At 40.2% G+C, this 24,579-nt stretch overlaps 1 protein-coding gene across 3 annotated transcripts in view; it reads left to right on the forward strand.

Annotated features, from left to right (window-relative positions):
• The window catches only part of HEATR5B (HEAT repeat containing 5B), a 2,176,461-nt gene that overhangs the window by 2,021,454 nt on the left and 130,428 nt on the right, over positions 1-24,579 (forward strand). For all 3 annotated transcript variants that reach the window (XM_044058540.1, XM_044058533.1, XM_044058548.1), the window contains exon 34: positions 11,846-11,997. In XM_044058540.1, the coding sequence (XP_043914475.1) occupies positions 11,846-11,997 (152 nt within the window). The remainder of the gene's footprint in view (positions 1-11,845; positions 11,998-24,579) is intronic.

A 24,579-nucleotide genomic window follows, 5' to 3' on the forward strand; every position in this document is an offset into this window, starting at 1 on the left:
GACTTGGCAGTGAAATGCATGGTGGTAACACAACATTTTATTCTAGCAACTTTTCAGAATTATGCAAGCAATGTTTAAAACGTGTCCCTAGTTTTTGGCCTTTTGTCCCTGCCCCCCCAAAAAAACTGAAATTGAAAATAAGTGCTAGAAACTGTGCAAGATGCCTATGGCTTACACTACTGTCATTCTGTTTATATATGCAAGATACCTATGGCTTACACTGCTGTCATTCTATTTATATAAATGTATATAATATGTGTCTGTGTGTGTGTGTGTGTGTGTGTGTAAGTAGACTTTTATGATGGAAATGTTTTGAGTTGGGCAGTTTTGTCATTATTGGTTCATACATTTTATTTCATTGCCTACTGGAAAAATGTTCAAACAATAAATTTAAAATTAGCTCCAACTTAAGTCTAACAAGTGTGCTGTATTATACAAGGAATATAATTTAATAAAATCTGGAAGGTGTATCAAAGAACGCATGTATGTTTCTTGTTTTGTGTGCAAGGGACCTATGATTTGAAAACAGCCCAAAGATAATCTTTATCCATCACTGGCCAGATGCTTTTTCTTTGGATGTGGTGTGGGTTTCAATGAATGTGAGTTTCAAGGGCAGATAAGTTTTAATACCAAGTCTATTTTCATTGCGAGGCAGTATTACTTTGTTTAGCAGATATCTATTAGTGTTTGTGCATTGTGCTATAAAATGTAAAAGTAAAATCCAAATAATCATCGTAGAAGTAAAGCAGTATGCATGCACACATTAGTGTTTATGGTAAATGGGGCAAAATAGCCAGGTAATGGGACATTGGAATGGATGCAGGGGGACACTGGTGCCATATTTTGGTTGTCTGTTCCTCAGTTTGCTTTTGAAAGTTGGTATCCCACAATTCCATTGGAGTGGGTGGGGGTCATAATTATGTATGCAACTTTTAAGTTAATCAGCATACAGATTTGTACTTATTTTTCATGGGCCTTGTCCAGATTTTTGATGTTTCCAGGTTGAGAGGTATGCAGTTAGTACTTTTGTATAAAAAGTTGCACTTGAGTATCATTTAGGAAACAAGTAGAATACTTTTAACTAATACAGTAAGGTATATTTTGGGTCTTACTTTTTACTTTTTTATTGAGGTAGTAAACTGATCACAGTAGTCAATTTGCATGTGCAGCATGGGTGAAGAAATTCACAAAAAAATTAAACAAAACTAATTCACAAATGCAGAGAAGTCGCAGAAGGTACAGAAGGCATTGGACAATTGAAATAATGAGCAAATACTGTACCAGAGGAGATAAATAAAATTGGGTTCATTTTAGTAGCAAATATGGGAGATGAGCAGCAAGTGAGAACAGAGGGTGGAAGTAGAAGTGATGTAAGTGAGGGTGACATTAGCTGATACATTCAGTGGAAAAGAACTTGTCAGATTTTTGCTGGGGGTATATTTTGAGTTGTGCTGTGAACGTGGGGAAAGGGGATAATTCTCTTAGGTGAGGTGGGGGGAATTATCAGAGTTCTGGGTGCTAAAATGGAGCAGCAGTCGGTATAATGCAGTTTGGTTTGGGGAGGGCCTGTAGTGAGGGAGTAATTTGAGAGAAGTTGCTGATGTTGTAGGGGAAGGGTTTATTATGGAGTTTGGCAGCAAGAGACAGGTAGGCACCATGCTGAAATAGTTTGAAGAGAAGAGACCGGAGGAGTATTTCAGTTCCATAGGTGAATGACAGCTATCTGGTTTTGGAGGTAATGGGGCAGTGGTATTCCTGAGGAGGTGAGTTGGACATCATTTGGCAAATATTGATCATGTGTGGTTTTCTGTTTACTAAACAGCTTCACCATTCTTGTGAGATGGTGGGATTCAGAAGACTGTGTGAAGAGGTAAATCAAGCCTGTAAATAGGGAACTAAATAGGCGCATCATGTGCGGGCTGAATCATGTCTTTAAATAGGTACATACCTCTAAAATTTTTAGAATTGAGAGGTCTTGTTCTTATTTACTATGTTTAACAAGTCATTTTGTAACTCAGATATGTGGGTAAGAAGTAGGAACATCTTGCCCAGGTTCTTCCCCTAGAGCCCTAGATATATTTTTCTCTTACTTTGCTCAAAGTGTCATCTTATAACTGCACCTTTTTAAAATTTAATTGTCTTACTTGAGGTTAGCTAAAACTGAGATTTCTTGAATATTAGCCTCTCGTGGTGGAAAGTACTGCCTCCTCCCATGGCAGTTCAGGCACTGGGGACTTGATGCTCAACTCTTCTCCTAGAAAAGGCAAATCATGACAGTATTCATGTGTGGCAGTCATTATCTTTGCCTTTTTTAATGTTTCTTGTTCCATTTTTTATGTAATTTATGCTTTGAACCCTCTTCTTTTGCTTAGAATTCCTGTATTTTGGTTCATCACAAATATCATTAGAAGTTTAAGGTTATTTGTCCCTTAGTACACACACCTTTCTCTGTTTTCTTATCTTCTCTATACAGTCACCCTCTGTCTCTGAGTAATCGAACACCACTATCTCAGTTTCTTTCTTTTCTCTTCTGTAGGTTGAAGTCCCCTGCAAAGGATTTATCTTCAGTTTTGTCTTTTTCATACTTATAGATACCTCTTTCCCAGAGTCTTCCCTCATTTGAAGTGTCTTTCTTACAGTGGCAGAAGTGAGTTTTGAACTCTGAGCAGGTATTGTTTTTTCCTCTTCAATTGCCCTGGTAAATGTATCTTACTGTTACATTTCTCTTTCTCACCGTCCACCTGCTGCTTTGAATTTTCCAATTCTGGGCATTCTGTAATAGCTTGATAGAATGTTTAGAATTAAACTTAAGTGTTGCAATTTCCATATTCCTTAACTTTATTTCTTCAGAATAAACCCATTCAGTGAATGTTATCTTCTTTTTAGTTCTGTTAATCATGTCAACATCATGCTTTGCAACATTTCCAGACTGCATTGAAGCACCTGCTCCTTGCACTGCAGAGTTTCCAAACTGCAGTATTTTAGAGTCCAACTCTCTTCCTTTTACTGGTTCTGTTGGAGGTCTTTTCTGACATATCTATTTAAGTTGAGTAGGCCCTTCCCCTCTTTGTAGTCACGGACAAAGTTTTGTGCCTTTAGCACTTTAATTTCATTTTTGTTATATTCATACACTCTGGTAAATGTGTCTGGTGGTTGCCTGTCTCCACACGTGCCTTTTTCTGGGTTATTTCCCCTCCCCACAGTATTAATTGCTTTTTGCCAGCCAACAGAATTAAAGTTATTAAGACCATACTATGTCTAAGCAATTCTGATCCTGTCACAACTCAGAAACACCATATCCTTAGTTAGAGCCATTTGCTTACATATCCTTAGTTAGAACCATTTGCTTACCCAGTATTTCTGACAGAGTATTCTGAAGGTAAATTTTAAAATCTGCCAGTACATTATATTCCCAAAACGCATATTCCCAGTTACCTCTTTCTTTCTTTTTCTTTCTTTCTTTCTTTCTCATCACAACTCCAGCATGTGCTGTCTACCCGAGGAAAATTTCTTTGAAGTCTGGGGTATAAAAAAATTCCATGCAAACACTTCTAAGCAAAAATCAAACATTTTAGACTTTGTTGCATATGTGAGAGCCATACATATGTCCTCACATTTTTTTCCTTTTGTAAATTACTTTGTCGGTCTTCCCAAACTTTTCTAACCTTCTTTGATAAATTCCTATAGCTATAATGCAATTTTCATATGCCTCACTATTGATCCCTTTTTAACAACAGCTTCTGTTCTAGATACCACTAAAAACTCCACAAGAGCAAGTCTTTCACTTAAGATTCCCCTGCCTGTAGTCTGATATCATCACATGGTAGGGAAGGCAGTCTCTAGCCTGAACTCCAAATGTTGTCTTGACCTCATCCCACTCTGTAACTACATCGAAGAGTACTGATAATGTATCATAGTTAAATCCTCCAGAATATAAAGAAAATGAAATGTATTTTCAAACTTTGAAGGTAATATCCAGTCAGTAAATTCACAAAACATAAATTACTTGGTTAATACATTGCCATCTCCATTTTCATACGCGCTTCTTCAGGTAACAAATACAACATGCATAGTTTGTTTCATGCATTTGTTTTACATGATTTACTAGTCATTAATAATGCTTCTTAAATTCACTTTCCATGGATTCCCTATTTACAGACTTGGAAGAAGCAATAATATATTTTTCAAACATTGCTGCTACTGTCAAATTAATAAATTCAGTAAATATTAATTATCTGATTGATGAAGTGCCAACTCAAACCTCACATGAGCTTTATCATGTGATAGATATAGCATTTATATTACACATGCATATTTGTTTTACCTTCTTCTGAAGTCATCTATAATGTCACTTAAATTCAATTACAATGCAATCCTAAATTTCTCTAGAAGAAAAAGTAAAAGACGTGAACATATATTTCAAACCTTTCAGAAATCTTCAAGCATTTAGACTCATACTAGTTTTGACATTCTTATTTCCAACAAATCTGATAGTCTAGTCTTCAACAAATATTTAGCTGTTCCTATGTCACTTGAAAATATTAATATGATTTATATAGAATTGTGACACTGCCAGCCCAGCTATCTGGAATTTTGTAAATAATTATGTAATTTGTGAATATTAATATGATTCATATGCTTGTCTTACAAATGAAGGAAAACTGTATGTTATGTACTGAGCTTCAAGAATGTAACCACAGTGTACCCTACTGGAAAAAACAGAAATATGTATAAATTGTATACTTGTGCAAATGGATGTTGTAATAGTAGAAGCTAGAACATACAGAGTTAACTTGCAAAACTTCAAGAAAATAAGTTGAAATTAAGTGCTTTACGGTGTTGTATAAAAGTTAGTTAATGCAGCAAGAAGACAGGATGTCTAGAGCTAGAAATCTTTTCTATTGTCCTGGAGAGAAATAATTACTAGGTTTCAAATGTAAAAGTGTTTTATTGTTCTACAACTTCCAAGTTCTGCAAACATCTGAGAGATAGGTACTTCTCACATAGAGATGTTAAAAATTATGTTAGTTCCTGGGAACTGAAGGCAGATGATAAAGAGTGATGTCATCCAGGCTGACCCAGCGGTAATGTTGATTATTAATTTAAGAGCTATCTCAGAGAAAGTCTGTGCATTTTGTATCTTGTCTTGGACCTAGCAAGAACATCCACTCATCTACTTTTGCCTTGCTCTGTAAGTAAGATTTAGGCATAGTATTCTTTAGCTGTAGATAGGAATATAGTAAAGTTTAGCTTAGTTGTTTTCTGTATTTATTTGAGATTGTCCTGCAATGTTGTTTTAAAATATTTCCTGTGATTCTGAACTCTGTAGTTGCTGTGTTGTTTGAATATTGTCTTGTTCTTTTATTATTCATTATTAAATATATTTAAACATTTTAATTGTGGCTGGTTTGTTTAGAGGTATTGCAAATGTATTTGGTGACACTGTACAGGCCACTTCTAAATAGCCTTGAAAGTCTTGGTCACACTTACCATTTAGATAATGGTATCATTGCACAGTAGGATTGGTCACTCTTTGTAAGGGCCTTAAAAGTAGTTGATAAGTAGTGGGTAAGTAGTGGCTGGTGCAGTTGGTACTACCTTATAGTCTGGGCACAAGGGGGCATAGCTAGTAAACCTGTGCCAACCTTTCCCATGTGTGTGTTTGTGTATAAATCAAATCTCAAAATATGTGTGTGTGTGTGTGTGTGTGTGTGTGTGTGTGTGTGTGTGTGTGTGTGTGTGTGTGTGAGCTACTTGGGCAGGGACACAAATCTGGTTGGACAGAGAGGCTGCTGGGGGTTTTGGCTTGGCCACTGGGCTGAGATCTCAACCCTATAGCTGTGCCAGTGGGGAGTCTTATTGGGGATCTGGCGAAAGAGGGAGAAACCAGCCACAGACTGACTGTGATCTCTGTGTGCTCTTAAGGGAAATTGTACTTTACTATGTGTGTGTGTACTTGTCATCCTCCCAATGTGCACGTCCCTCACTGGTGCTAGTGGTGAGGATTGAGGCTCCTTGATTACTGGGCCAGTGCAGGGGCATCACACCCTTGATAAATCTTTCACTTATGTTCCACGTCTTGCTAAATTCAGGTGGTTCCTTTCAACCACTTCAGCCATCTTGACCAGGGATATCTACACGATTATCTTCTCAGCAGAATACACTTTTTCTTCCTATTCTTCCCAGCTCTCTGATGATGTAGTCACATCTTTTTGTTCAGTGATCTCTTTAGCTTACTGTTTTACACACACGGTTATTTCAGGCAATTAGTACATTACTTCATTTTTGGAATGTCCTTCTCTGGATTATCAGAAGTGTTTATTCTGCCATTCTTTTATGTTTTCAGTCTCATCAGAAAAATAATTGAAATGTCAGTTTTGCCTTTTTGCACTCCCATATCGAATCCATAAAGCACATTCTATACTGTTTTGCCAATTTTGAATAGTCATGCTCTACAAATGCCAAAATACTTGCATTATCAAGTCTATGGCAATCACAGCTCACTTTAAAGAATTAGCTGAATAAAACTGTAGAAAGAAAGCAGACATTAAAATGCAGCATTTAAGGGATTTATGTTGACATCCTGTGGATTTGTAGCCTGTATAGTCTCTTTGCTGATGTTAGTATTTGTCCTTTGCATGTAGAAGAACTGGTTGAGTTGTTTTTATTGTGAGATAGCCATCAGCTAGAAATGGAAGTGATCTAATGGTTTGTGAGGAACACAACTGTGGATCTGAATGTCTATAAATATTGGTGACTCATCTCTGTTCTGTCCTTGACATTACTTGAAAGATATTGAGGTTATTGCTTCTCTATAAGTTTAGTATCTGCGATGTCTGCCTGTTGTATTCTAGAATGTATAACAGTAAATGGTTCAGTACTCTATAAGTATGAGATAGATTTATGTAGCTAGCTTAGATAGAGGTTTTCCTTTAAATATTTGTGGGTGTTTAAGTAAATGTTATTTTATTCTTCCATTTTCTCTTTCATTTGTATATTTAATCTGTAGCTGCACTTTTACCTTATTGTTTAAGTAAAATTAATTCACTTTTAAGCTTTTGTGTCTAGTCTTTATTATATATGTATTGTTGCTATTTATTACCTGAGAAGTAAGGTTATTGTTTACCATTGGATAACAAGCCGTGGATCCCTGTCTCCATCTAGTTAAATCAGTTGGGCCTACTAATGGTGAAAAATGTTAAGGTATGTGATTTTATATTTGGCTTAATTGACAGCAGTAGGTAAAAAAAGATTTTTTTTTCTGTGTGGAAGGGTGCAGGGCTAGAGACGGGCAACATTAGGATTAAGTTTAGCATGTATTAATAAACTGGGTAGGAGTGTTTAAGAAAGAACATTCTTTGGTAGATGTTAAGTAGCGAAAAGTGTGCACATGGTTTACATTGCTAGTTTGTTGAAGCATGAGAGGATTTTATTTATTTATTCATTAGCATATTCAGATGGTTAAGAAGCAAGCATCCTACTCACTAAAGAAGCATAACAGTGTGTGTATAAACATATGTAAATAACTGTATATAGTGACGTGTTGAGTTTCAAGAAGATGTCTGTTCCTTTAAATGTGCTTGTGAAAGGAAGGTTCTCACAGTGTTGGTCAGGAAATCTATGTATTAGTAAAAACAGGGCACAGATTGCCAGTTAATGTTCTTCATATAATTTCGGCTTTTCCCGTTAGGGGTTGCCACAGCAGAACAACGGTCCGCAGAATGACTGGCAGTGGAATTTTATGGTGTCGAGTTGCCAGCCCAGAGCCCAGCCTGCCACAGAAGGCACACACACACACACACACACACACACACACACACACACACACACACACACACATACATACACACACCTAGGGCCAATTCTTTGGGATGTGGGAGGAAACCAACGTGACCACATGGAGGACATGCAGACTCCACACAGAAGGCACCCCAGCCAAGAATTGAACTAGAGAACCTCTTGCTGTGAGGTGGCAACGCCAACTGCTGCACCACCGCAGCCACCCACATATTGCCAATTAATGCTGTGCAAAAAGAGATAGTCTGCAACCTCAAGACAGGAAGTTCATTCATCATTTGGAGGTTCAGAAGAGTGAATAGGAGTTTATCTAAAAGACCTTTAGAGGTATGAAGTATAGCAGCCTCATCAGAGCTTACTTTTGGAGTATTCCTCAGGTCATCACCCAGAATGCGGAGCTGGAATTAGGGCCTGGGTATGGCCTACTCTGTAGAACTTCTAAAAAGAGACTGTTTTCTGGAGGAAGTTTATAGGACTGTAAGTAGCTGGTGAAAAGTAACTACAGTAACTGTTTTATTTATATTTTTAACTACTAGCCAAGTGGGCTATTATTTTGATTTGTTCTGTAATTTATACAAAGTAGTTTCTGTAGTGATTCCTTGAACTTAAACTGGCGGTATCTGCACAGGCAGTTGGCCAAGGATTCGGCATATACTGTTCTTGCTGTATCTCTTTGACCACATTTTGGGCTACTTATTCCTTATAGAACTGTTGCTTTTGTTTTCCTGAGGTGCTTCTGCAGGTAGATTTTTTCATTTTCTTCTCCTGTCTGCTGGCGACCCCAATCACGGATGACATATTGAAAATGCTTATGAGTGAAAAGTAGAGACTAATCAGAAAATAGAACAACTGCAGCAGCAGCAGTTGTGTGTGTTGAAAATTGTAGCTGCTGATCTCCAAGACTATGCCTGTCACGCAAAAAGTAGACAAGGAAGATAACCTTGAGTCCAACCTGATGGCATTTTACTGGTATACTACTGTAAAGAACTGAGACTGAGCAGATTGGGATTGGGTGAAAATCCTTCCATTTCTACTAACAGGAGAGGCCCTGAAAATTAATATGGACATGGAAGAAACTGGTCCCATGAACTGTGACAAACTTGAAAAAATCTTTTGACTATAGCTGGAATAACCTGTGAAATAACAAGCAATGGCATTTTATAACTGACTTCTAATTCTGACAAACTAGTTAAGACTGCATCCATGAATTAAAACATATTTCAAAACTATGGCTATGACCTGACAATAACTGTAAATTAAAAATGTTAGAAATTTAAAAGCACTCTTACACTTTGCAAAAACCCATTTTGTTATATTACTAGGCAAAGTTATCCCTAAAGCATTTCTAAAATAGTAGCTTTAATAGACTGTATATTAGTTAATGTCACAGTGCTTAAAACTGTCTGCGTCTGTCTAAAACTGCAGTAAGGGGCATGCAGAAGATAAAATTACTCATCAGATTTAGTGAAGCCATTGTCAGTGGCACTCCTTAAACAGATTACTGTTGCAAGAGACTTGGGTACTTGTGTGGATAACTCTGTTTCATTTGATTATATTTTAACATAGTCAGTAATTCCTTCTGTCTAGCCTAGTTAATTTTCAATGGAATGTGTTCAAGATCCAAATAAATCACTGTATCACTGCACTTTTCTCTTTTAAGACTCATCAACCAATACCGTTCCCACTTTTGTAGGTACAAATCAAAGCATATAATTTATTTGGAAAGGTCCCAATGATTTTTTTACCATAAAAAATTAAAGGCCTTAAATCATTCAGCTGACCTAATAGCACAATTATCTTTATACTGAGTAGCCTACCAGTTGCTCTGAAATTACTTGTTTCTCACTTTTTGAGTTATGGAAGACCCATTCCTATTTGACCTACCATTTCATTGCAAAACATTTGGTTCCAGAAACACCTATACTAGAGACCTAAATCTACACTATCAAATAACAAGACTTACTATAAGGATAGGTTCCTAACTCAAAGTATCCCACATCTATGGTATAAGTTACCAGTACAGGTGAAACATAATATTACTTTTCTGCTTTTAAGGCTTGTTTTGATGATTGAATGTGCAAACATAAATTTACACTAGGGTTAACTAGGGTTGCTTGATTTGGGAGGTTACCACTATTAAGTGCTCATAAAGGCAAGAACATTTAAGTGTGTCTCTTAAAGGGGTACATAACTAGGTGTCGTATTGTCCCTGTGATTGCTTGCCTAGTGTTGTTGCTATGCTTCTATATTCTGTGAAACAAAAAAGCAGCAGGTAATGTGTTAGTTGTCTGAAAGTGGGGGAATGGGTTACATCGTTTGAGTTCTTTCTACTAATACTGAAGAAAATGCTAGTAGTAGAAATGTGCAAAACTGAAATGCATGTTACTTATGAAGTTGTCCCAGTGGAATGTGACAAGACTACAGCTAGAATAATTGAGTCAGTGCTATGGCATGGTGTTACAGCTAAGCTGGTGAAATGTAATGGGTTTCTAGATGGAAAGGAAGTTTAGACTCTGCTACACTCTGGAAGCATGATTACCCTTGTCACACATACCTCTCAACTGTACAAATTTTTGCAGAATGTCCAGATTTTTGCCTCATATTTTTGGTCCATTTTTCATAAATTGTGGTTTTCTGGCTAATTAGTGGCAAAAGACTAAAGTTAGAAAATAATGACAAATGTTTGAGTTTCAGACTTTATAACCTACACAACGTTCATGCTAATGCAAAACCTGTTATTCTATCAACTTTCCGAGTTTGTAAAGCAACATTTAACAATTCTCCCTATTTTGGGGCATTTGTCCCGATTTCTTGCTCTAAGAGGTTGAGAGGTATGCTTGTCAGTGGTCTCCTGATTTGTGAGCATAAGATTAATGACAACCAAAAAAGCATTGTATCTCTTAGAACTAAACATCATTTTGCTCTAAGCATAGCATCCATGCTTTCATTCAAGCAGTATATACTTCTGGCTGTATTTTCCCAGTGGTAGAATCCATGTGAGATGTATCCCCTGACCTTGGATGAAAGCTATCACTAGTTACTTTTCTCTCAGATCTTTAAGTTCAGGCAGGTGAAGTACTTTTTCACACCCTTTATGCATGGTGAGGAGGTTGTGGCAATTGTCAAGTTACTTTCCCAAAATAAATTGCCATTTCTTTTGCCATTCAGCTAACTTTCTGTTAGTGATTTCAAAGGTCATTCAGTAAGTGAGGGATGATAGTTTCAAGATTATTCATGTGGCTGGTATTTGGAGCATGATCACTTTATCCTCTGGGCATAATTACATTAGACACTATAGTTGGGATTTCTGTTCCAGAAGTAGAGCATCTTTAGATACATTTGTGCATTACTACTCTGTTAGTTTGGCCTATTTGGCTTTTCTCTGTCCTGTTTTTGTAGTGCTAGAACATTTTTGTTCTGATTCTGTGCAGTGCCTATTGCCTAATTGCAGAGGGCACCTCAGAGGAAGATGGAGCAGATAGTTCATATTCTCCAGTCTTGAAGAGGATCCTTTTGCACTGAGTACATTTTACTTTACTCTGTTTCCAACTTTGCACCCAAGTACAGCATTCTGATCTGCTGTTGTTCATGTCAGAAGACCCTGTTAGACGTATTGCAAATCTGTAATGTTGTATATTTGCCTTGGTTATTTTTGCTGGAAGATGTTTATCCCCATGTTCAAGTGGAGGTTAAAATCAGTCATTTTGGAGCAAGGAATATCGATTTTTCCTGACTCAGAGTCATCTAGTATAGACCAAAAAGGTAGGACGTGTCCTAGGTGTAGGAGTTCAATATCAGAAATACACTAACCAAAGACAGGCAACCTGAAAGGAGTAGCTGTGTCATCCGAAGTGGAAAGCACTCATGGACATTTGTTTTTTTGCATTAGTTTTGGTTTTAATTACGTTTTCAATACAATGCTGTTATTACACATTTCACCATTTGTAATTGACAGTACCATATTTATAAAATATGTGAATAAAGCACATGAAAAGTGAAAGTTGATTGTTAAAAACATACTGAGTGTACTTTTTGTTATGCCTTTCAGATGAAACAAAATCTGACATGGATGAAGTGAGCATGCTGACAGCCATCACTCTTTTTCTTCTGTCAGGAAGTGCTGAAATTGTGGGTGTTCAATCATTGCAAAATGGCTGCATAAAAAGATTTAAGAATGCTCTCAACTCCAGCGACCCTTGGGTAAGTTTACATAATCATCAGGTGGATGTAGTTCAGTCAGCAATTTCGTGCACATCTACATGTGCCTGTTTCAGTTTGCATCTGATTGTGTTCAGCAAATCTGGTACTTTTTCCATCATGAATTTAAAGGACAACTACATCCTAAATGCAACCTTGTTTCCTCTGAGTATATTTCCATCTCTAGAGGTTGAGTCTCATAATTTCACACACAAAAAATGTATGGCATAGTAAATATCCTACCTTATCAAGTTTACACTATTCCTTACAAAAGGGATAGCCTGCTGAGTGTAGCCATAAGCCAGGCCAGCATACCTGTAGGCCCTTCCAAGTGCCATACAGCAGCCATATGTCTTACTTCTGAGGCATAAGGTACTTAAGTGATGTACAAGTGCCAAATGCTCAGAACTTCTTTGCTGCAAGTCCGAATGCTGTTTTTTGAATTTCATCTGTAAGTTAGTCACATTGTCGTTGTCTCAGCTACAGAGCTGCGGGCAGATAAGTACCCCACTGGGGACTCTTCTTTATATTCCTGTTGTTTGGTTGCTTGTTTTACATGTCATCCAGAAAGGGGAAATGTGAGTGTGGGAGGCATATTCCCCATAAGGCCAGACATGAAGAGTGCCTTTTCTGTTTAGGCACAGACCATGATCACACACAGTGTGATATTTGCTAGGCCTTTTTCCCCCAAGACCCTGTGCTGCAGTCTGTTGTCTGTATGTATATTCTGAAAAATGACATCTGTAGTTGTTAGCACAGGGAACCATGGCTTTTGATTCTGCCTATCCTGATGTTCAACCACTTAACAAAAAGAAGTCCCAAAAATGCATTAGGGACTTCCACTGGACATCTCAGTAGGGTCTGATGTTGAACCCGGTGACCTTCTGGTTCCGACACCTGCTTCCTCTTTTACGACCCAGTTGGAGGCCGACGTGGGGCTTGGTATCTGTATATCTGCTGAGTCTGAGCCAACATCTGCTGCAGTTGAGAAGGGGGGAAGCTGGAGCTTATTATATCTTAAGGGCCTAGGGGGATTCCACATATTCTGATAAGGGAGAAAGTCCCTGGTTCCCTTGTTGAAGTTAGGCTCGGTACAGAACCTCCTAAGCTTCTTAAGGTTGAGGTTCCTGTTAAGAAAAAGCAAAAGACCAAGCATGTAGTCCCAGTTGCAAAGAACCACCCCCTTAATGAGTGGCAGGATTTCATTCAGGGTGTTTTTTCATGACCTTAAAACCACCTCAGGGTTTGTCCGTGCCTTCACCTTTTCCCTTCTCTTCCATTCATTCCAAGAGACTTAGGGCTTCTGATTAGTCTGATGAGGAGGAAGAGTTGGATTCTGGGGCAGAGTCCCTAGCCTATTCTTCCCAGATCCATTCCCTTCTTGCTTTGCTGTCAAATGAGAATGATACTCTTTTCCCTGTTTACCCTGTTGAGGAGTTGTCCCTTGGGGATGCCATTGTTAAAATGATGGTGCATTTTCAGAGGGAAAGTTACCAAATGTCTGAGGACCAGGAAAGGTATTATGACCTTATGCAGGTGGATTCTCCCAGGCCTACTGCAGTACCTCCTGTGTTGCAACCCTTCCTTGATACTTTTACTCTAGCATCAGACTGCAGAGTCTCAGCCCCCTGCTCCTAAAAATCTCGCAGGTTTTACAAAGTCCCTGAGACTCAAAAATTCCTGTACAAGAACTTTCCTTCTGAACTTGCAGTGGTTTCTCTTTATGCTGGTAAGCCTTTTAAGTTGATTCCTTTTCCAAGCTTTTACCTTCTGATAAGGATAATAGGGTCATGGACAGATAGTAAGGAGGTTTATTCCTATGCCACCTTAGTTTTCAGGGCTGTAAAGTACTAGACCCATATGACCAGGTGTATTTTGACTGTACTGTCCAAGCTTCTGGGTATTTTGGCTGAGATGGCTCAATTTAAAGCTAAGTCATCTGCCACTTCCTTATTGGGTTCTGCTTCACTGGTTGCTCTCTATTCCATTAAATGCAGTGTTGATGCCTGTTCTGGGATGGCTACATCAGAGTCAGTTATCAGAAGATATTCCTGGCTTAGGTTGCAAGGCCATGTTGCTAGACTCTCCCTTGGACATCCAGAATCAGTTTGGCTCTGCTGCTGCAGACCTGTTTTTAAAACCATAAAAGATAAAGGGAAGGTTATGTAGGACCTTAAGCAAATATTTCTGTCCTGTAAGGAACTGCCATTCTCAGACTCCCTTTGTGCCTAGGCATCCTAAACTTGAGAAGCCTGCTCAGGATTCTAGGGGCAGAAGTTTTCCCTTCCTTAACAGTCTGCCTGTATCTGACATTCACCCTTTTTCTGCCCGTTAGCTGTAGTGCCCTTTCTAACAGTGTAATTCTGACTTTTCCAGTTTGGCAATACATCACCATGGATTCTTGGGTTCTTTCAGTCATCTAAAATGGTTATTTCATGACTTGGAAATCCCTTCCTTCTTTTTCATGAACTCCCTCATTTTTCCTTTGTTTTTCAAGATCTTTTAACTCAAGGGTCTATTCATTCAGTTCTTCTGTCTCGGAGGGGCAAAGGATTCTACTCAAAAATGTTTTTGGTTCCCAGACAAGAGGGCTCTTTGAGAACCATGCTAGAGATGTCTTTTCTCAACACTTTTCTAAAACTCCCTTTTTCAAAATGTTTACTACAGTCACTGATGTTCATCGTATTAGACTGCTGCAGTCATTACACTTGGGTTATCCTGCAGTCAGGCGGTTTCCCATTCGGCCTGAGTTCCAAAGTCTTGGTGCGGCGTCGGTTGCTGTCGCCTCCTCCCTGATGTCAGTGCGACATGGGGTATATAAGATGCAGCCAACGCCATTTTGTTCAGTCTTTCTTGCCACGTGGTGCCTGAAGCAAAAGCAGTTCGCAAGTGCCGGTCGGCCGTCTCCTGAGATTTTCATTCCGAATCCAGAACCGAAGTCTTCTACAAAGCTAAGTATCCCGTTGGGGAAACTTTTTCTTGCCTCAGACCGATGTCAGTAAAAGTTAATAACTGTATTTCTTGTGGGAAGCAAATACCTCATAAGGATTTCCATTCCTATTGTATCCCATGCCTAGGCCCAGACCACGATGTCACTGGTTGTCGTTTTTTTGCTAGGTTTAACAAGCGCACTATTAAACATCGGTTTGATTTTTCCCGACATTATTTTGGTAGAAAATTCAATTATACCATGCCTTCGGAACTTCCGACGACCGGAATATACAAAAGGCGCAAAGACAAGGATAGGCATCCGAGGCCTAAAACTGACATCGAAGCCTCTTTTAGGCCAGTCGCCAGTTCTCTGGTTTTCAGTGAAGTGCCTTCGCTGCCCCTGACGACCGCTTCTGCAGAACCACAGGCCGCCTCTGACTCCCACGTGGAGATGGCAGGGCCTTTGGATGCACAAGTTATTCAGCCTACCAAGACTTTCCTTTGAGGGATCCGGAGTAGCTGAACAACCCGCAGCTTCAGAGGGTGTCTTCAGACCTACTCAGTTAAGCATTAAACCCTCAGCTAAGTCTAAGCCTCCTTTAAAATCAAAGAAACAAATACAGCATTCTCCAGGACAGGCCTCCATGCCTAAGAAACAAATGCTCAAAATGGCCGAAGACCTAATCACTCTGATCAGGGTGTCCCATCCCCCCTCCTGATAAAAGGCCTAGACAGGATGCAGACTATGACTCATCCAACCAGGTGTCCATCTCTTCTGATTCATCCTCAGACCTAGGATACTCTTTACCCCCTTATGAGGATTCTGATGCTGAGGAATTAATTCCATCAGCCTCACCGCCTGAGGACTACTCCTTTGGGGAAACCCTATATACCATGAGGGAGCATTTCCACTGGGAAGGCCAGGATTACTCAAATCCAAGAAAAGGCTCAGAGACTTCCTTTTACTACCTCAACACAGACCCCTTGCTATTCCGCCAGTGTTAGATATTGTGGATGATGTGTATACTGAATCCAGCTTAAATCTTGATTCCTTACCTCCAGCCCCTGTTAAACCTGACAGATACTACAGAGTCCCTGATTCACATAAATTTCTGTATAAAAGCCCTGTAGCTGACCCTGAAACTATTTCTCAGGGACCCAAAGGAGTTAAGGCCTCATCAGCCAAGAATCCAGTTCCCTCTGACAGAGATTCCAGAGCATTAGACAGATGGGGAAAGAAAGTATATAGGTCTGCAACTTTAGCAATCACATGCTAAAATATCAGCAATTTGTACTGTCTCAGTTAAAACAGAAAATACTTCCAGAATCAGATCCTCCTAATTTTAAAGAAATGCAGGATTTATTGCATGCAGCTGAACAAGTGGGAAAGCATACTTAGCAATGTTGTTTTGATTCTCTAGAGGCCTCCTGTAGAGCAGCAGTTACAGGCTCTGTCATTAGAAGACATGCTTGGTTAAAAGAACATACGTTACCAGATCATGTTAAAGCAAAATTATTGGATGCACCTTTGCAGCAGGATGTGTTATTTGGAGTTAAGGCAGGAGAGGTATTAAAGAAAATGGAGGATAAGGGCAAAATCTATGCAAATGGTGAAGGATTTCTTACAGGTTCAGCCTCCTAGATTTAGCAGAAACTGGCCAACTAAGAATTGGTCCTTTCCAATTACAGACAGACCTCAAAGGGGAAGATACAGACGTCCAAGTGGTAGAGGTCACACACAAGGTCCTTATAGGCCTCGACAATGGGTTGCATCAGGCCAGAAAGAAGGGGAAGACAGGTCCCAACCATATAAAAAACAGCTCCAATGACTTCCCACTACAGCTGCCAAACAAATCCCTATTGGCAGCCCCCTTGGGAGGAAAACTGGCACTCTTCTACCACAACTGGCAAATGATCACCAAGGACAAATGGGTGCTCAACATTGTATTTCAAGGTTACAGGTTCCACTTTCACACTCTGCCAAGGTTAAAAGGAATGCCAAATCTGCCACCAAATCAATGGGCAGTGGCTCAAAAACAAACTACAGCACTCATGGATATGAGAGGTATTCAAAAGGTACCATCACAGGAGCAAGGACAAGGATTTTACTCGAGACTCTTTCTGGTACCCAGAAAGGACAAAGCCTGGAAGCCCATTCTGAATCTTTCATCTCTAAACACTTACCTGGATGTTCCGAAATTCAAAATGTTGACATTACAGCAGCTTCTTCCCATGCTGGGCAAGAAAGCTTGGTTCGTGACTTTGGACCTCAAGGAGGCATACCTGCATGTCCCTATCAGACAAAACTGCAGAAGATATCTCAGATTCATAGCTGGTTCAATGCACTACCAATTCTCTGTACTGCCCTTTGGCTTATCTACTGCGCCCTGGGTCTTCACAAAGTGCCTGGCACCAGTAATTGCATTTTGCAGACAGAAAGGAATTCAGATTTATCCGTACTTGGACGACTGCCTGATTCAAGCACAGAGCAAGGACATTCTTCTAAGACATCTGGCGTTTGTAAAAAAAGTTATTAAGTTGCCTGGTGTACACAGTAAACGAAAAGAAATCAAAACTAGTGCCCTCACAAGAGATTATATTCCTGGGTGCCAGCTTGAACACAACGACCCAGATGGCTTATCTCACGCCAGGCAAGCAAGGATAACTGACTCAATACTTTCAATTGATGGCAACAAAGACCCAGCTCCCTGCAAGAAAAATTCTGCAGGCCTTGGGTTACATGGCATCCTGCATACTACTAATTCCATATACCAAACTGCATATGAGGAAACTACAATGGTACCTGAAGAATGTATGGTTTCAACACTGTCAAAGTTTGGAAACAGTTATACCACTAATCCCTTGCCTTCAACAGGAGTTTCAATGGTGGGCTGAAGCTTGTCACCTCAACAAGGGACAGCCTTTTACGCAACCCACAGCCAGGCAAACACTGACAACAGATGCATCAGATTACGCCTGGGGAGCACACATGGTAGGCAAATGTATTCAGGGCACGTGGCCCGCAGAACAAAGGCATCTTCACATCAATCAAAAAGAGATGCTAGCTGTACAAAATGCCCTTATAGCTTTCAAGGACCTGCTGCATCCAGGACAACTACTGCTAAAGACAGACAACACCACAGTTATGTGGTACATAAACAAGCAAGGGGGCACTCACTCCTACCCCTATGCAGACAAGCCATGACCTTGTGGAACACAGCTATAAACCTTCAAGTTCATCTGCAAGCACAATTCCTGCCAGGAGAGAAAAACACACTGGCAGACGACTTAAGCAGAAACATCATGGATCCCCACGAATGGGAATTGAATCCACAAATATTCAGAATGATAACACAGAAATGGTGGAGCTCGGACATAGATCTGTTTGCATCCCCAATAAACTGCCAGCTATAAAAATTCTGCACAAGGAGTTACCATCCACAAGCATGGAAAGTGGATGCCCTCTCATTCATCTGGGAAGAACCTACAAGTATACGCTTTCCCACCACTACCTCTCCTGCCAAAGGTACTCATAAAAGTCAGGCAAGAAGAGCTGCCAAAGATGATCCTGATTGCACCAGACTGGCCACGCCAGCACTGGTACCCAATCTTAAGGAGCTTAGCACAAGAACCACCCTGGATTTTGCCTCAAATCCCACATCTGCTGACTCAGCACAACAATCAAATACTACACAGCCAACTAAAGACCTCAAACCTAGCTGCATGGAAGATTCCTTAGTCAAGCAAGGAATGCCTCTCTCCAAAGCTGTTATGGATGTCATTCTGGGGGCCAGGAGGCCTAGTACCAGAAAAGCCTATTCGGATAAATGGAAGAGATTATATGCCTGGAACCAAACTCTCAGCCTTGACCCTCATGTCCCAAACATTCCTCAGATTCTACAATACTTAACTGAGATGCTGGACAAAGACCTCTCCTTCTCATCCATCAAGATCCATGCCTCTGCTATCTCTGCTCATTGCAACACGGATCCACCAACTTTCTCTAATCCTCCGTTAAAACAGTACCTCAGAGGGGCTAAAAACATAAGACTGCCCCGTAGAGCACCTACTCCAACTTGGGACCTCAACTTTGTTTTGGAAAAACTAACTTTACCTCCTTTTGAGCCAGCTAACACAGCAGAATTAAAATATATCTCTTGGAAAACTGCTCTGCTCCTGGCAATAACATCAGCACGAAGAGTTTCAGAATTACAGGCACTAATGGCAGTGGAACCTTTCCTCATTTTCCACCAGGACAGGGTGTCTTTAAGAACTAACCCTACGTTTATGCCAAAGGTGGTATCCAGTGTGGCTCTAAACCACACTATTAACCTACCAACTTTTTATCCAAAACCACAGAATAAAGGGGAGAGCTACTGCACTCTTTGGACATTCACAGGCAGTTACGCTTCTACTTGGACAAAACCAAAGCTTTCAGAAAATCTGACCAATTATTGGTAGCATATGCTGCAGGAGCACAGGGAAAAGCCATTTCAAAACAGACTATTTCAAAATGGATAGGACATTGTATATGTTTCTGCTACACATACCATGGAAAACCTGTACCTAGCAGCATTAGATCTCACTCCACCAGGGCAGCAGCCACTTCAACTGCCTACCTCAGGGGAGTACCTACCAAGGATATTTTTTAAGCAGCAACTTACCTTCACCAAGCATTACCGTCTGCCTCTGTATTCTAAATCCAGAGCTGGCTTCACCACTGCAGTGCTGCAGGGCCTTATAGCCACCCCTAATGCCTTATGGAACCAGCCACCCTACCTCTGCTTTGGGATTCTCTCAAGTGTAATGACTGCAGCAGTGTAACACGATGAACATAGTACAGTTTTGTACCTACCATAAATGTAGATGTTCGAGTGTATACACTGCTGCAGTCCAGGTTACCCTCCCTCCTTCCCCTCTTACTGGCAAGTATGTATCTTCAACCCTTACTACCTATGGGGAGTATTTGCTGGTAGCTGTAAGTTGTTTTTTGCTTTTCTTATGTATGTTTTATTAGCAATTGGAATTGCCTACCTATTTAGGGGCACCTGACATCTGGGGCAAGAAAAACTGAAGAAAATGGTGTCTGCTGCATCTTATATACCCCTGTCGCACTGACGTCAGGGAGGAGGTGACAGCAACCGACGCCGGACCAAGACTTTGGAACTCAGGCCGACTGGGGAACCACCTGACGGCAGGATAACCCAAGTGTAATGACTGCAGCAGTGTATACACTCGAACATCTACATTTATGGTAGGTACAAAACTGTACTTTTCTTCTGCTACTTTTCCAGCCCTTCCTGGTATCGTTGGGTCTGATAGATGCCTATCTCCACATCCCTGTTCACCTTCTCTTCAGGAAGTATTTACAGTTCTCTGTTTCTTCCAAATATTATCAGTTCTCTGGTTTGCCTTTGGGTCTTTCTACATCACCAAGGGTTTTCACAAAGTATCTCACTCTAGTCATAGATTTTTGTAGACTCCAACATGTTGTTCAGATATTTCCCTGTTGGGATGACCTGCTTATTTAGGCACCCTCTCACTTCCTTCTTCTGCAGGATAATGCTCCTTCACTGTCTGGGTTTCACTCGCAGTCTCAAGAAGTCTATTCTGACCCCTTCACAGGACCAGATTTTCTTATGATGCAAAATTCAGTCCATGTCAGCGGTGGCTTTTCTTCCTCCTCCCAAGGTCCTTTCTCTGACAGCATTCTTCCAGTCTCCTTCTTTCTAACATGTGGTATCTGCACAGGAGTTTCTTCAAGCCCTGGGGTTTATGGTCTCCACCTTTCCAATGGTTCTTTTAGCCAGGCTGCACATTCATAAGTTTCAGTAGTATATCAAGATGATTTGGGCTGCAGCATTGTCATTTTCTGATCTTTCCCATTCCTCTCTTACCTTGTTTGAGATGGAAGTTCCTATGGTGGATTCACTAGATTTCTCTGAATCTAGGTCTACCTTTTCAGGTTCCTTCCCCCCACTCAGGAGCTGTTTGCATATGCTTCAGACCTGGGTTTGGATGCTTCCTCCAACAATGTAAGTGCCCAGGAGGTCTGGTCTCCCCAGCAGGTAAAAGACATATCAAAATCAAGGAGATGAGAGCTCTGATTTTAGCTGTTCAGGCTTTGCATTCTCTCCGAGTTCCAGGCCCCCACAGTATTTTGCAGAAAACACTACTGTCATTTGGTATATGAACAAACAGGGTAATATGAAGTCTTACCCTCTTTGCAGGCTGGCCCTCATTGCCTGTGATATTCCTGTCTGCCATCATTTGAATCTTCAGGCAGTTTACATTCCTTCAGAGTACAGACTGGTGGCAAACAATCTGAGCTGGTCTAGGACAGATCCTCATGAGTGGATGTTTCACAGAGGTTTTCCTGGACATTGTCCATTGGTGGCATATTCTACAAGTCGATCTTTTTGCATCCCTTCTGAGCAGACAGCTTCCCACCTTCTGATCCTTTGGTTTGGAGAGTGGATGCCATGTCTTTTTCTGGGAAATCAATGTTCCTGTATGCTTATCCCCCTATTCATCTGTTGCCAGTGGTCCTACACAAGATCATGGGGCGCACCCATAATCTTGTTGGTGACTTCCTTTTGGCCCAGACAGCATTGGTTTCCCTTTCAGTTTCACCTGGCCGGGGGCAATCACCACAAGTCACCTCACCAGACGGAGCTCCTCACACAGTTGCATTGGACCCTCTGGGTGATAGGGTTTTGATTCCTTTTTGACACGAGTTTTCTGAGGGAGTTCTTTGGGATTTGTAGGAGGCCAAAATAACTACTAGAAACTATTTTGTTGCTAAATGGAAGAGATTATCTGTTTTGTATCAAAAACATGAACTGGATCCTCTGTTGTTTGGTATTCCTACTGTTTTTCTTTTTTGTGTGAGTTGCTCACATCTAGTTTGGCATACTAATCTGTTAAGGCTCATTTGTCAGCCATTTTTACTTGTCTGCCTTTGGATCCACCCCTTTCTTCTAGATTTGAGATTAATCAGATTTTGAAGCACATCTGTGATGTTAGGCTTCCAAGAAAGCCATCTCCAAATTCTTGGGACCTTAATGTTGTGCTTGAGAAGTTAATTCAGACTCCTTTTTAATCAGCAGCATCTTCTACCTTGCTGTTGTATACTTGGAAGACTGTTTTGTTAGTGGCTCTTTTCTTCAGGTTCTTATGGTGGTCCCTTTTCTAGTTTTTCACATAGATAGGGTATTTCATTTGCCTAAAGTGGTCAGTGACTTGTCTGTATATTAAACCATTCATCTTCTTTCCTTTCCCCTCGCCTCAAAATAGCAGTGAGAGGGTTCTGCATTATTTGGATTTGCATAGCCGGCTTAGATGTTATTTAGAAAAGACTAAGGATATTACCATAACAGTAGCTGTCCTACTTTTCACTGTTGCAGTATTCTGACCCTCTCTCCTTCCTATTATCTATTTTTTTCTCTGGCCAAGGAACCTTTCTTCCTCTCCTTTCCGGATGTCCATTTTCTGTTATTTTTTCCTCTTTGATTGGCTGGTTCTCCTTTGGGCAGTTCACATCTGAGGATTTGGCACTTGTATGTCACTTATGTATCTTACACCACAAATGTCAAACATAACATCTGATGTATGGTGCTTAGAAGGGCTTGAGGCTTTAGTATGATGGCTGGATTGATGGCTGGATGTATGGCTAACCTCAGAAGGATATCACTTTGTAAGGAATACTGCAACAATGAAAAGTAGGACAGCCACTGTTATGGTAAGTTCTTACACAACTGTACTTTTCTCCCACCCTATGGCATTTCTGTCCTAGTCTGCTTTCTCAGTGCACACCATATTGAAGCTGAATTAAATCCTATGATACTTTGATTAGGAAGTCATATGCCTTGCTATTGCATCACAATAGCCATCAGAACTGAAAACAGTTTGTTAAAGAAAACAAATACAGCAAGGTATGTGTAGCTGTTTTAAAGCTATTCAAGCACTAAAATTCACAACTTTCTAATTCTGGAGTTGTCATAAAAAGCTGCATTCTTTCCCTTTCCTGGGGACATAAACATTTTATAGTCTGAAGATAAATAAACCTGATCGGATATATAACCAGTCTGCATGAAAGTCTCTAAGAATAGATAGTATTCTGATGGAAGTTTGGAAACTAGAAGGAAAGAAAGTGATTAAGATCTGGAAGGTTTTGTTTAACAGTATTTTAAATGGAGGGAAGGCAGCAACTCCCTGGAAAAAAAGCTGTGCTGGCTGTAATACCTAAAAATGGTAGGGACCCATCTGATCCAGATTCATATAGGCCCATTTCAATTTTAAACCATAATTATAAAGTGTTTCTCTGTAATGGCTAAAAGAATGGCAAAGGTAATGCCAAAATTGATAGACATGGACCAGTGTTGTTTTGTTGGGGGGGGGGGGGGGCAAGGATTTGACAACATTAATAGAACAATGATGACCAGAGGGAAGCAGAATATAAGATAGTACCAGTGTTATTGGTGGGTGTAGCCGCGGTGGTACAATGGTAGCGTTGTTGCCTCACAGCAAGAGGTTCTCCTGTTCGATTCTCGGCTGGAGTGCCTTCTGTGTGGAGTATGCATGTCTTCCCCGTGGTCGAGTGGCCTCCGAAAGACATGCGTGAATGGGCGTGCCTTCGCTGAAGGTTGGGTGTCGGGCTGGCAACTCGGCACCATAAAAATCTACTGCCAATTATTAGCGGACCGGAGTTCTGCTGTGGCGACCCCTAACCAGGAAAAGCTGAAAAGACAAACAATCAGTGTTATTGGTGGGTCTTGATGCAGAGAAAGTATTCAACAGAGCAAGCTGGGATTTTATGAGTAGGACAGTTGAAGCATTTACATTTCCTGATACAATAATAAGGTTAATTACAAGGATATATGAGAGATCAGAGGCAAAAATCAAAATGGGAGGGTTCCTCTCTGTAAGTTGTGCCTGAACAGAGAAACAAGCAGGGGGTGTCCTCTTTCCTCAGAAAATAAGGGACTCAGAAATTCAAGGATATAATTGGTATAGTGTTCAAAAAATGTTCACTTTATTTGCAGATGATATAATTTTGTACCTGATGGAACCAGAAAAGGGCATCTCAGTGTTGTGGAACATTTTGAAAAAGTTTTTTTTTTTTTTTTGGGCTATAAAATTAATGAATATAAAACAAAGGCTATAGCTATAAATTGTGTACCTAGACATGAATTGATTCAGCAATACCTATATTTATAAGGACATAATAAAATTAAATATTTAGGATTATGCATTAAAAAGATTTTGTTATGGCAGGTAAGGATATGTGGGAAGAGACTAAACAAAAGATCATATAAAAACTACGAAACTGGAAGCTCTTGCCTTTGGGTATGGATGGCAAGATACATGCCGTAAGAATATTTTTTAGTACCTGTAGTGTTATATGCAGGTGAGACATTTTTTATCAACCAGATAAGAAGTTGTGGATGGTAACTAATAAAAAAGCTGAAGGATTTTATTTGGGAGGGGACGAGAGCAAGAGTCAAGTGGGTTAAGTTGATCCTCTCTATAGAAAAGAGAGGTTTAGGATTACCTGATTTGAAGAGATATTTTGCAGTGGCCACCAAAAACAAGGCACTGCAGTGGTATCAGGAATAAATCATAGAGAGACACTCAACGCATGAGCCAACAACT

The sequence above is a fragment of the Protopterus annectens genome, chromosome 1.part2 (assembly GCF_019279795.1).
Source record: "Protopterus annectens isolate FY-2018-M chromosome 1.part2, PAN1.0, whole genome shotgun sequence".
Taxonomy (NCBI): domain Eukaryota; kingdom Metazoa; phylum Chordata; order Ceratodontiformes; family Protopteridae; genus Protopterus; species Protopterus annectens.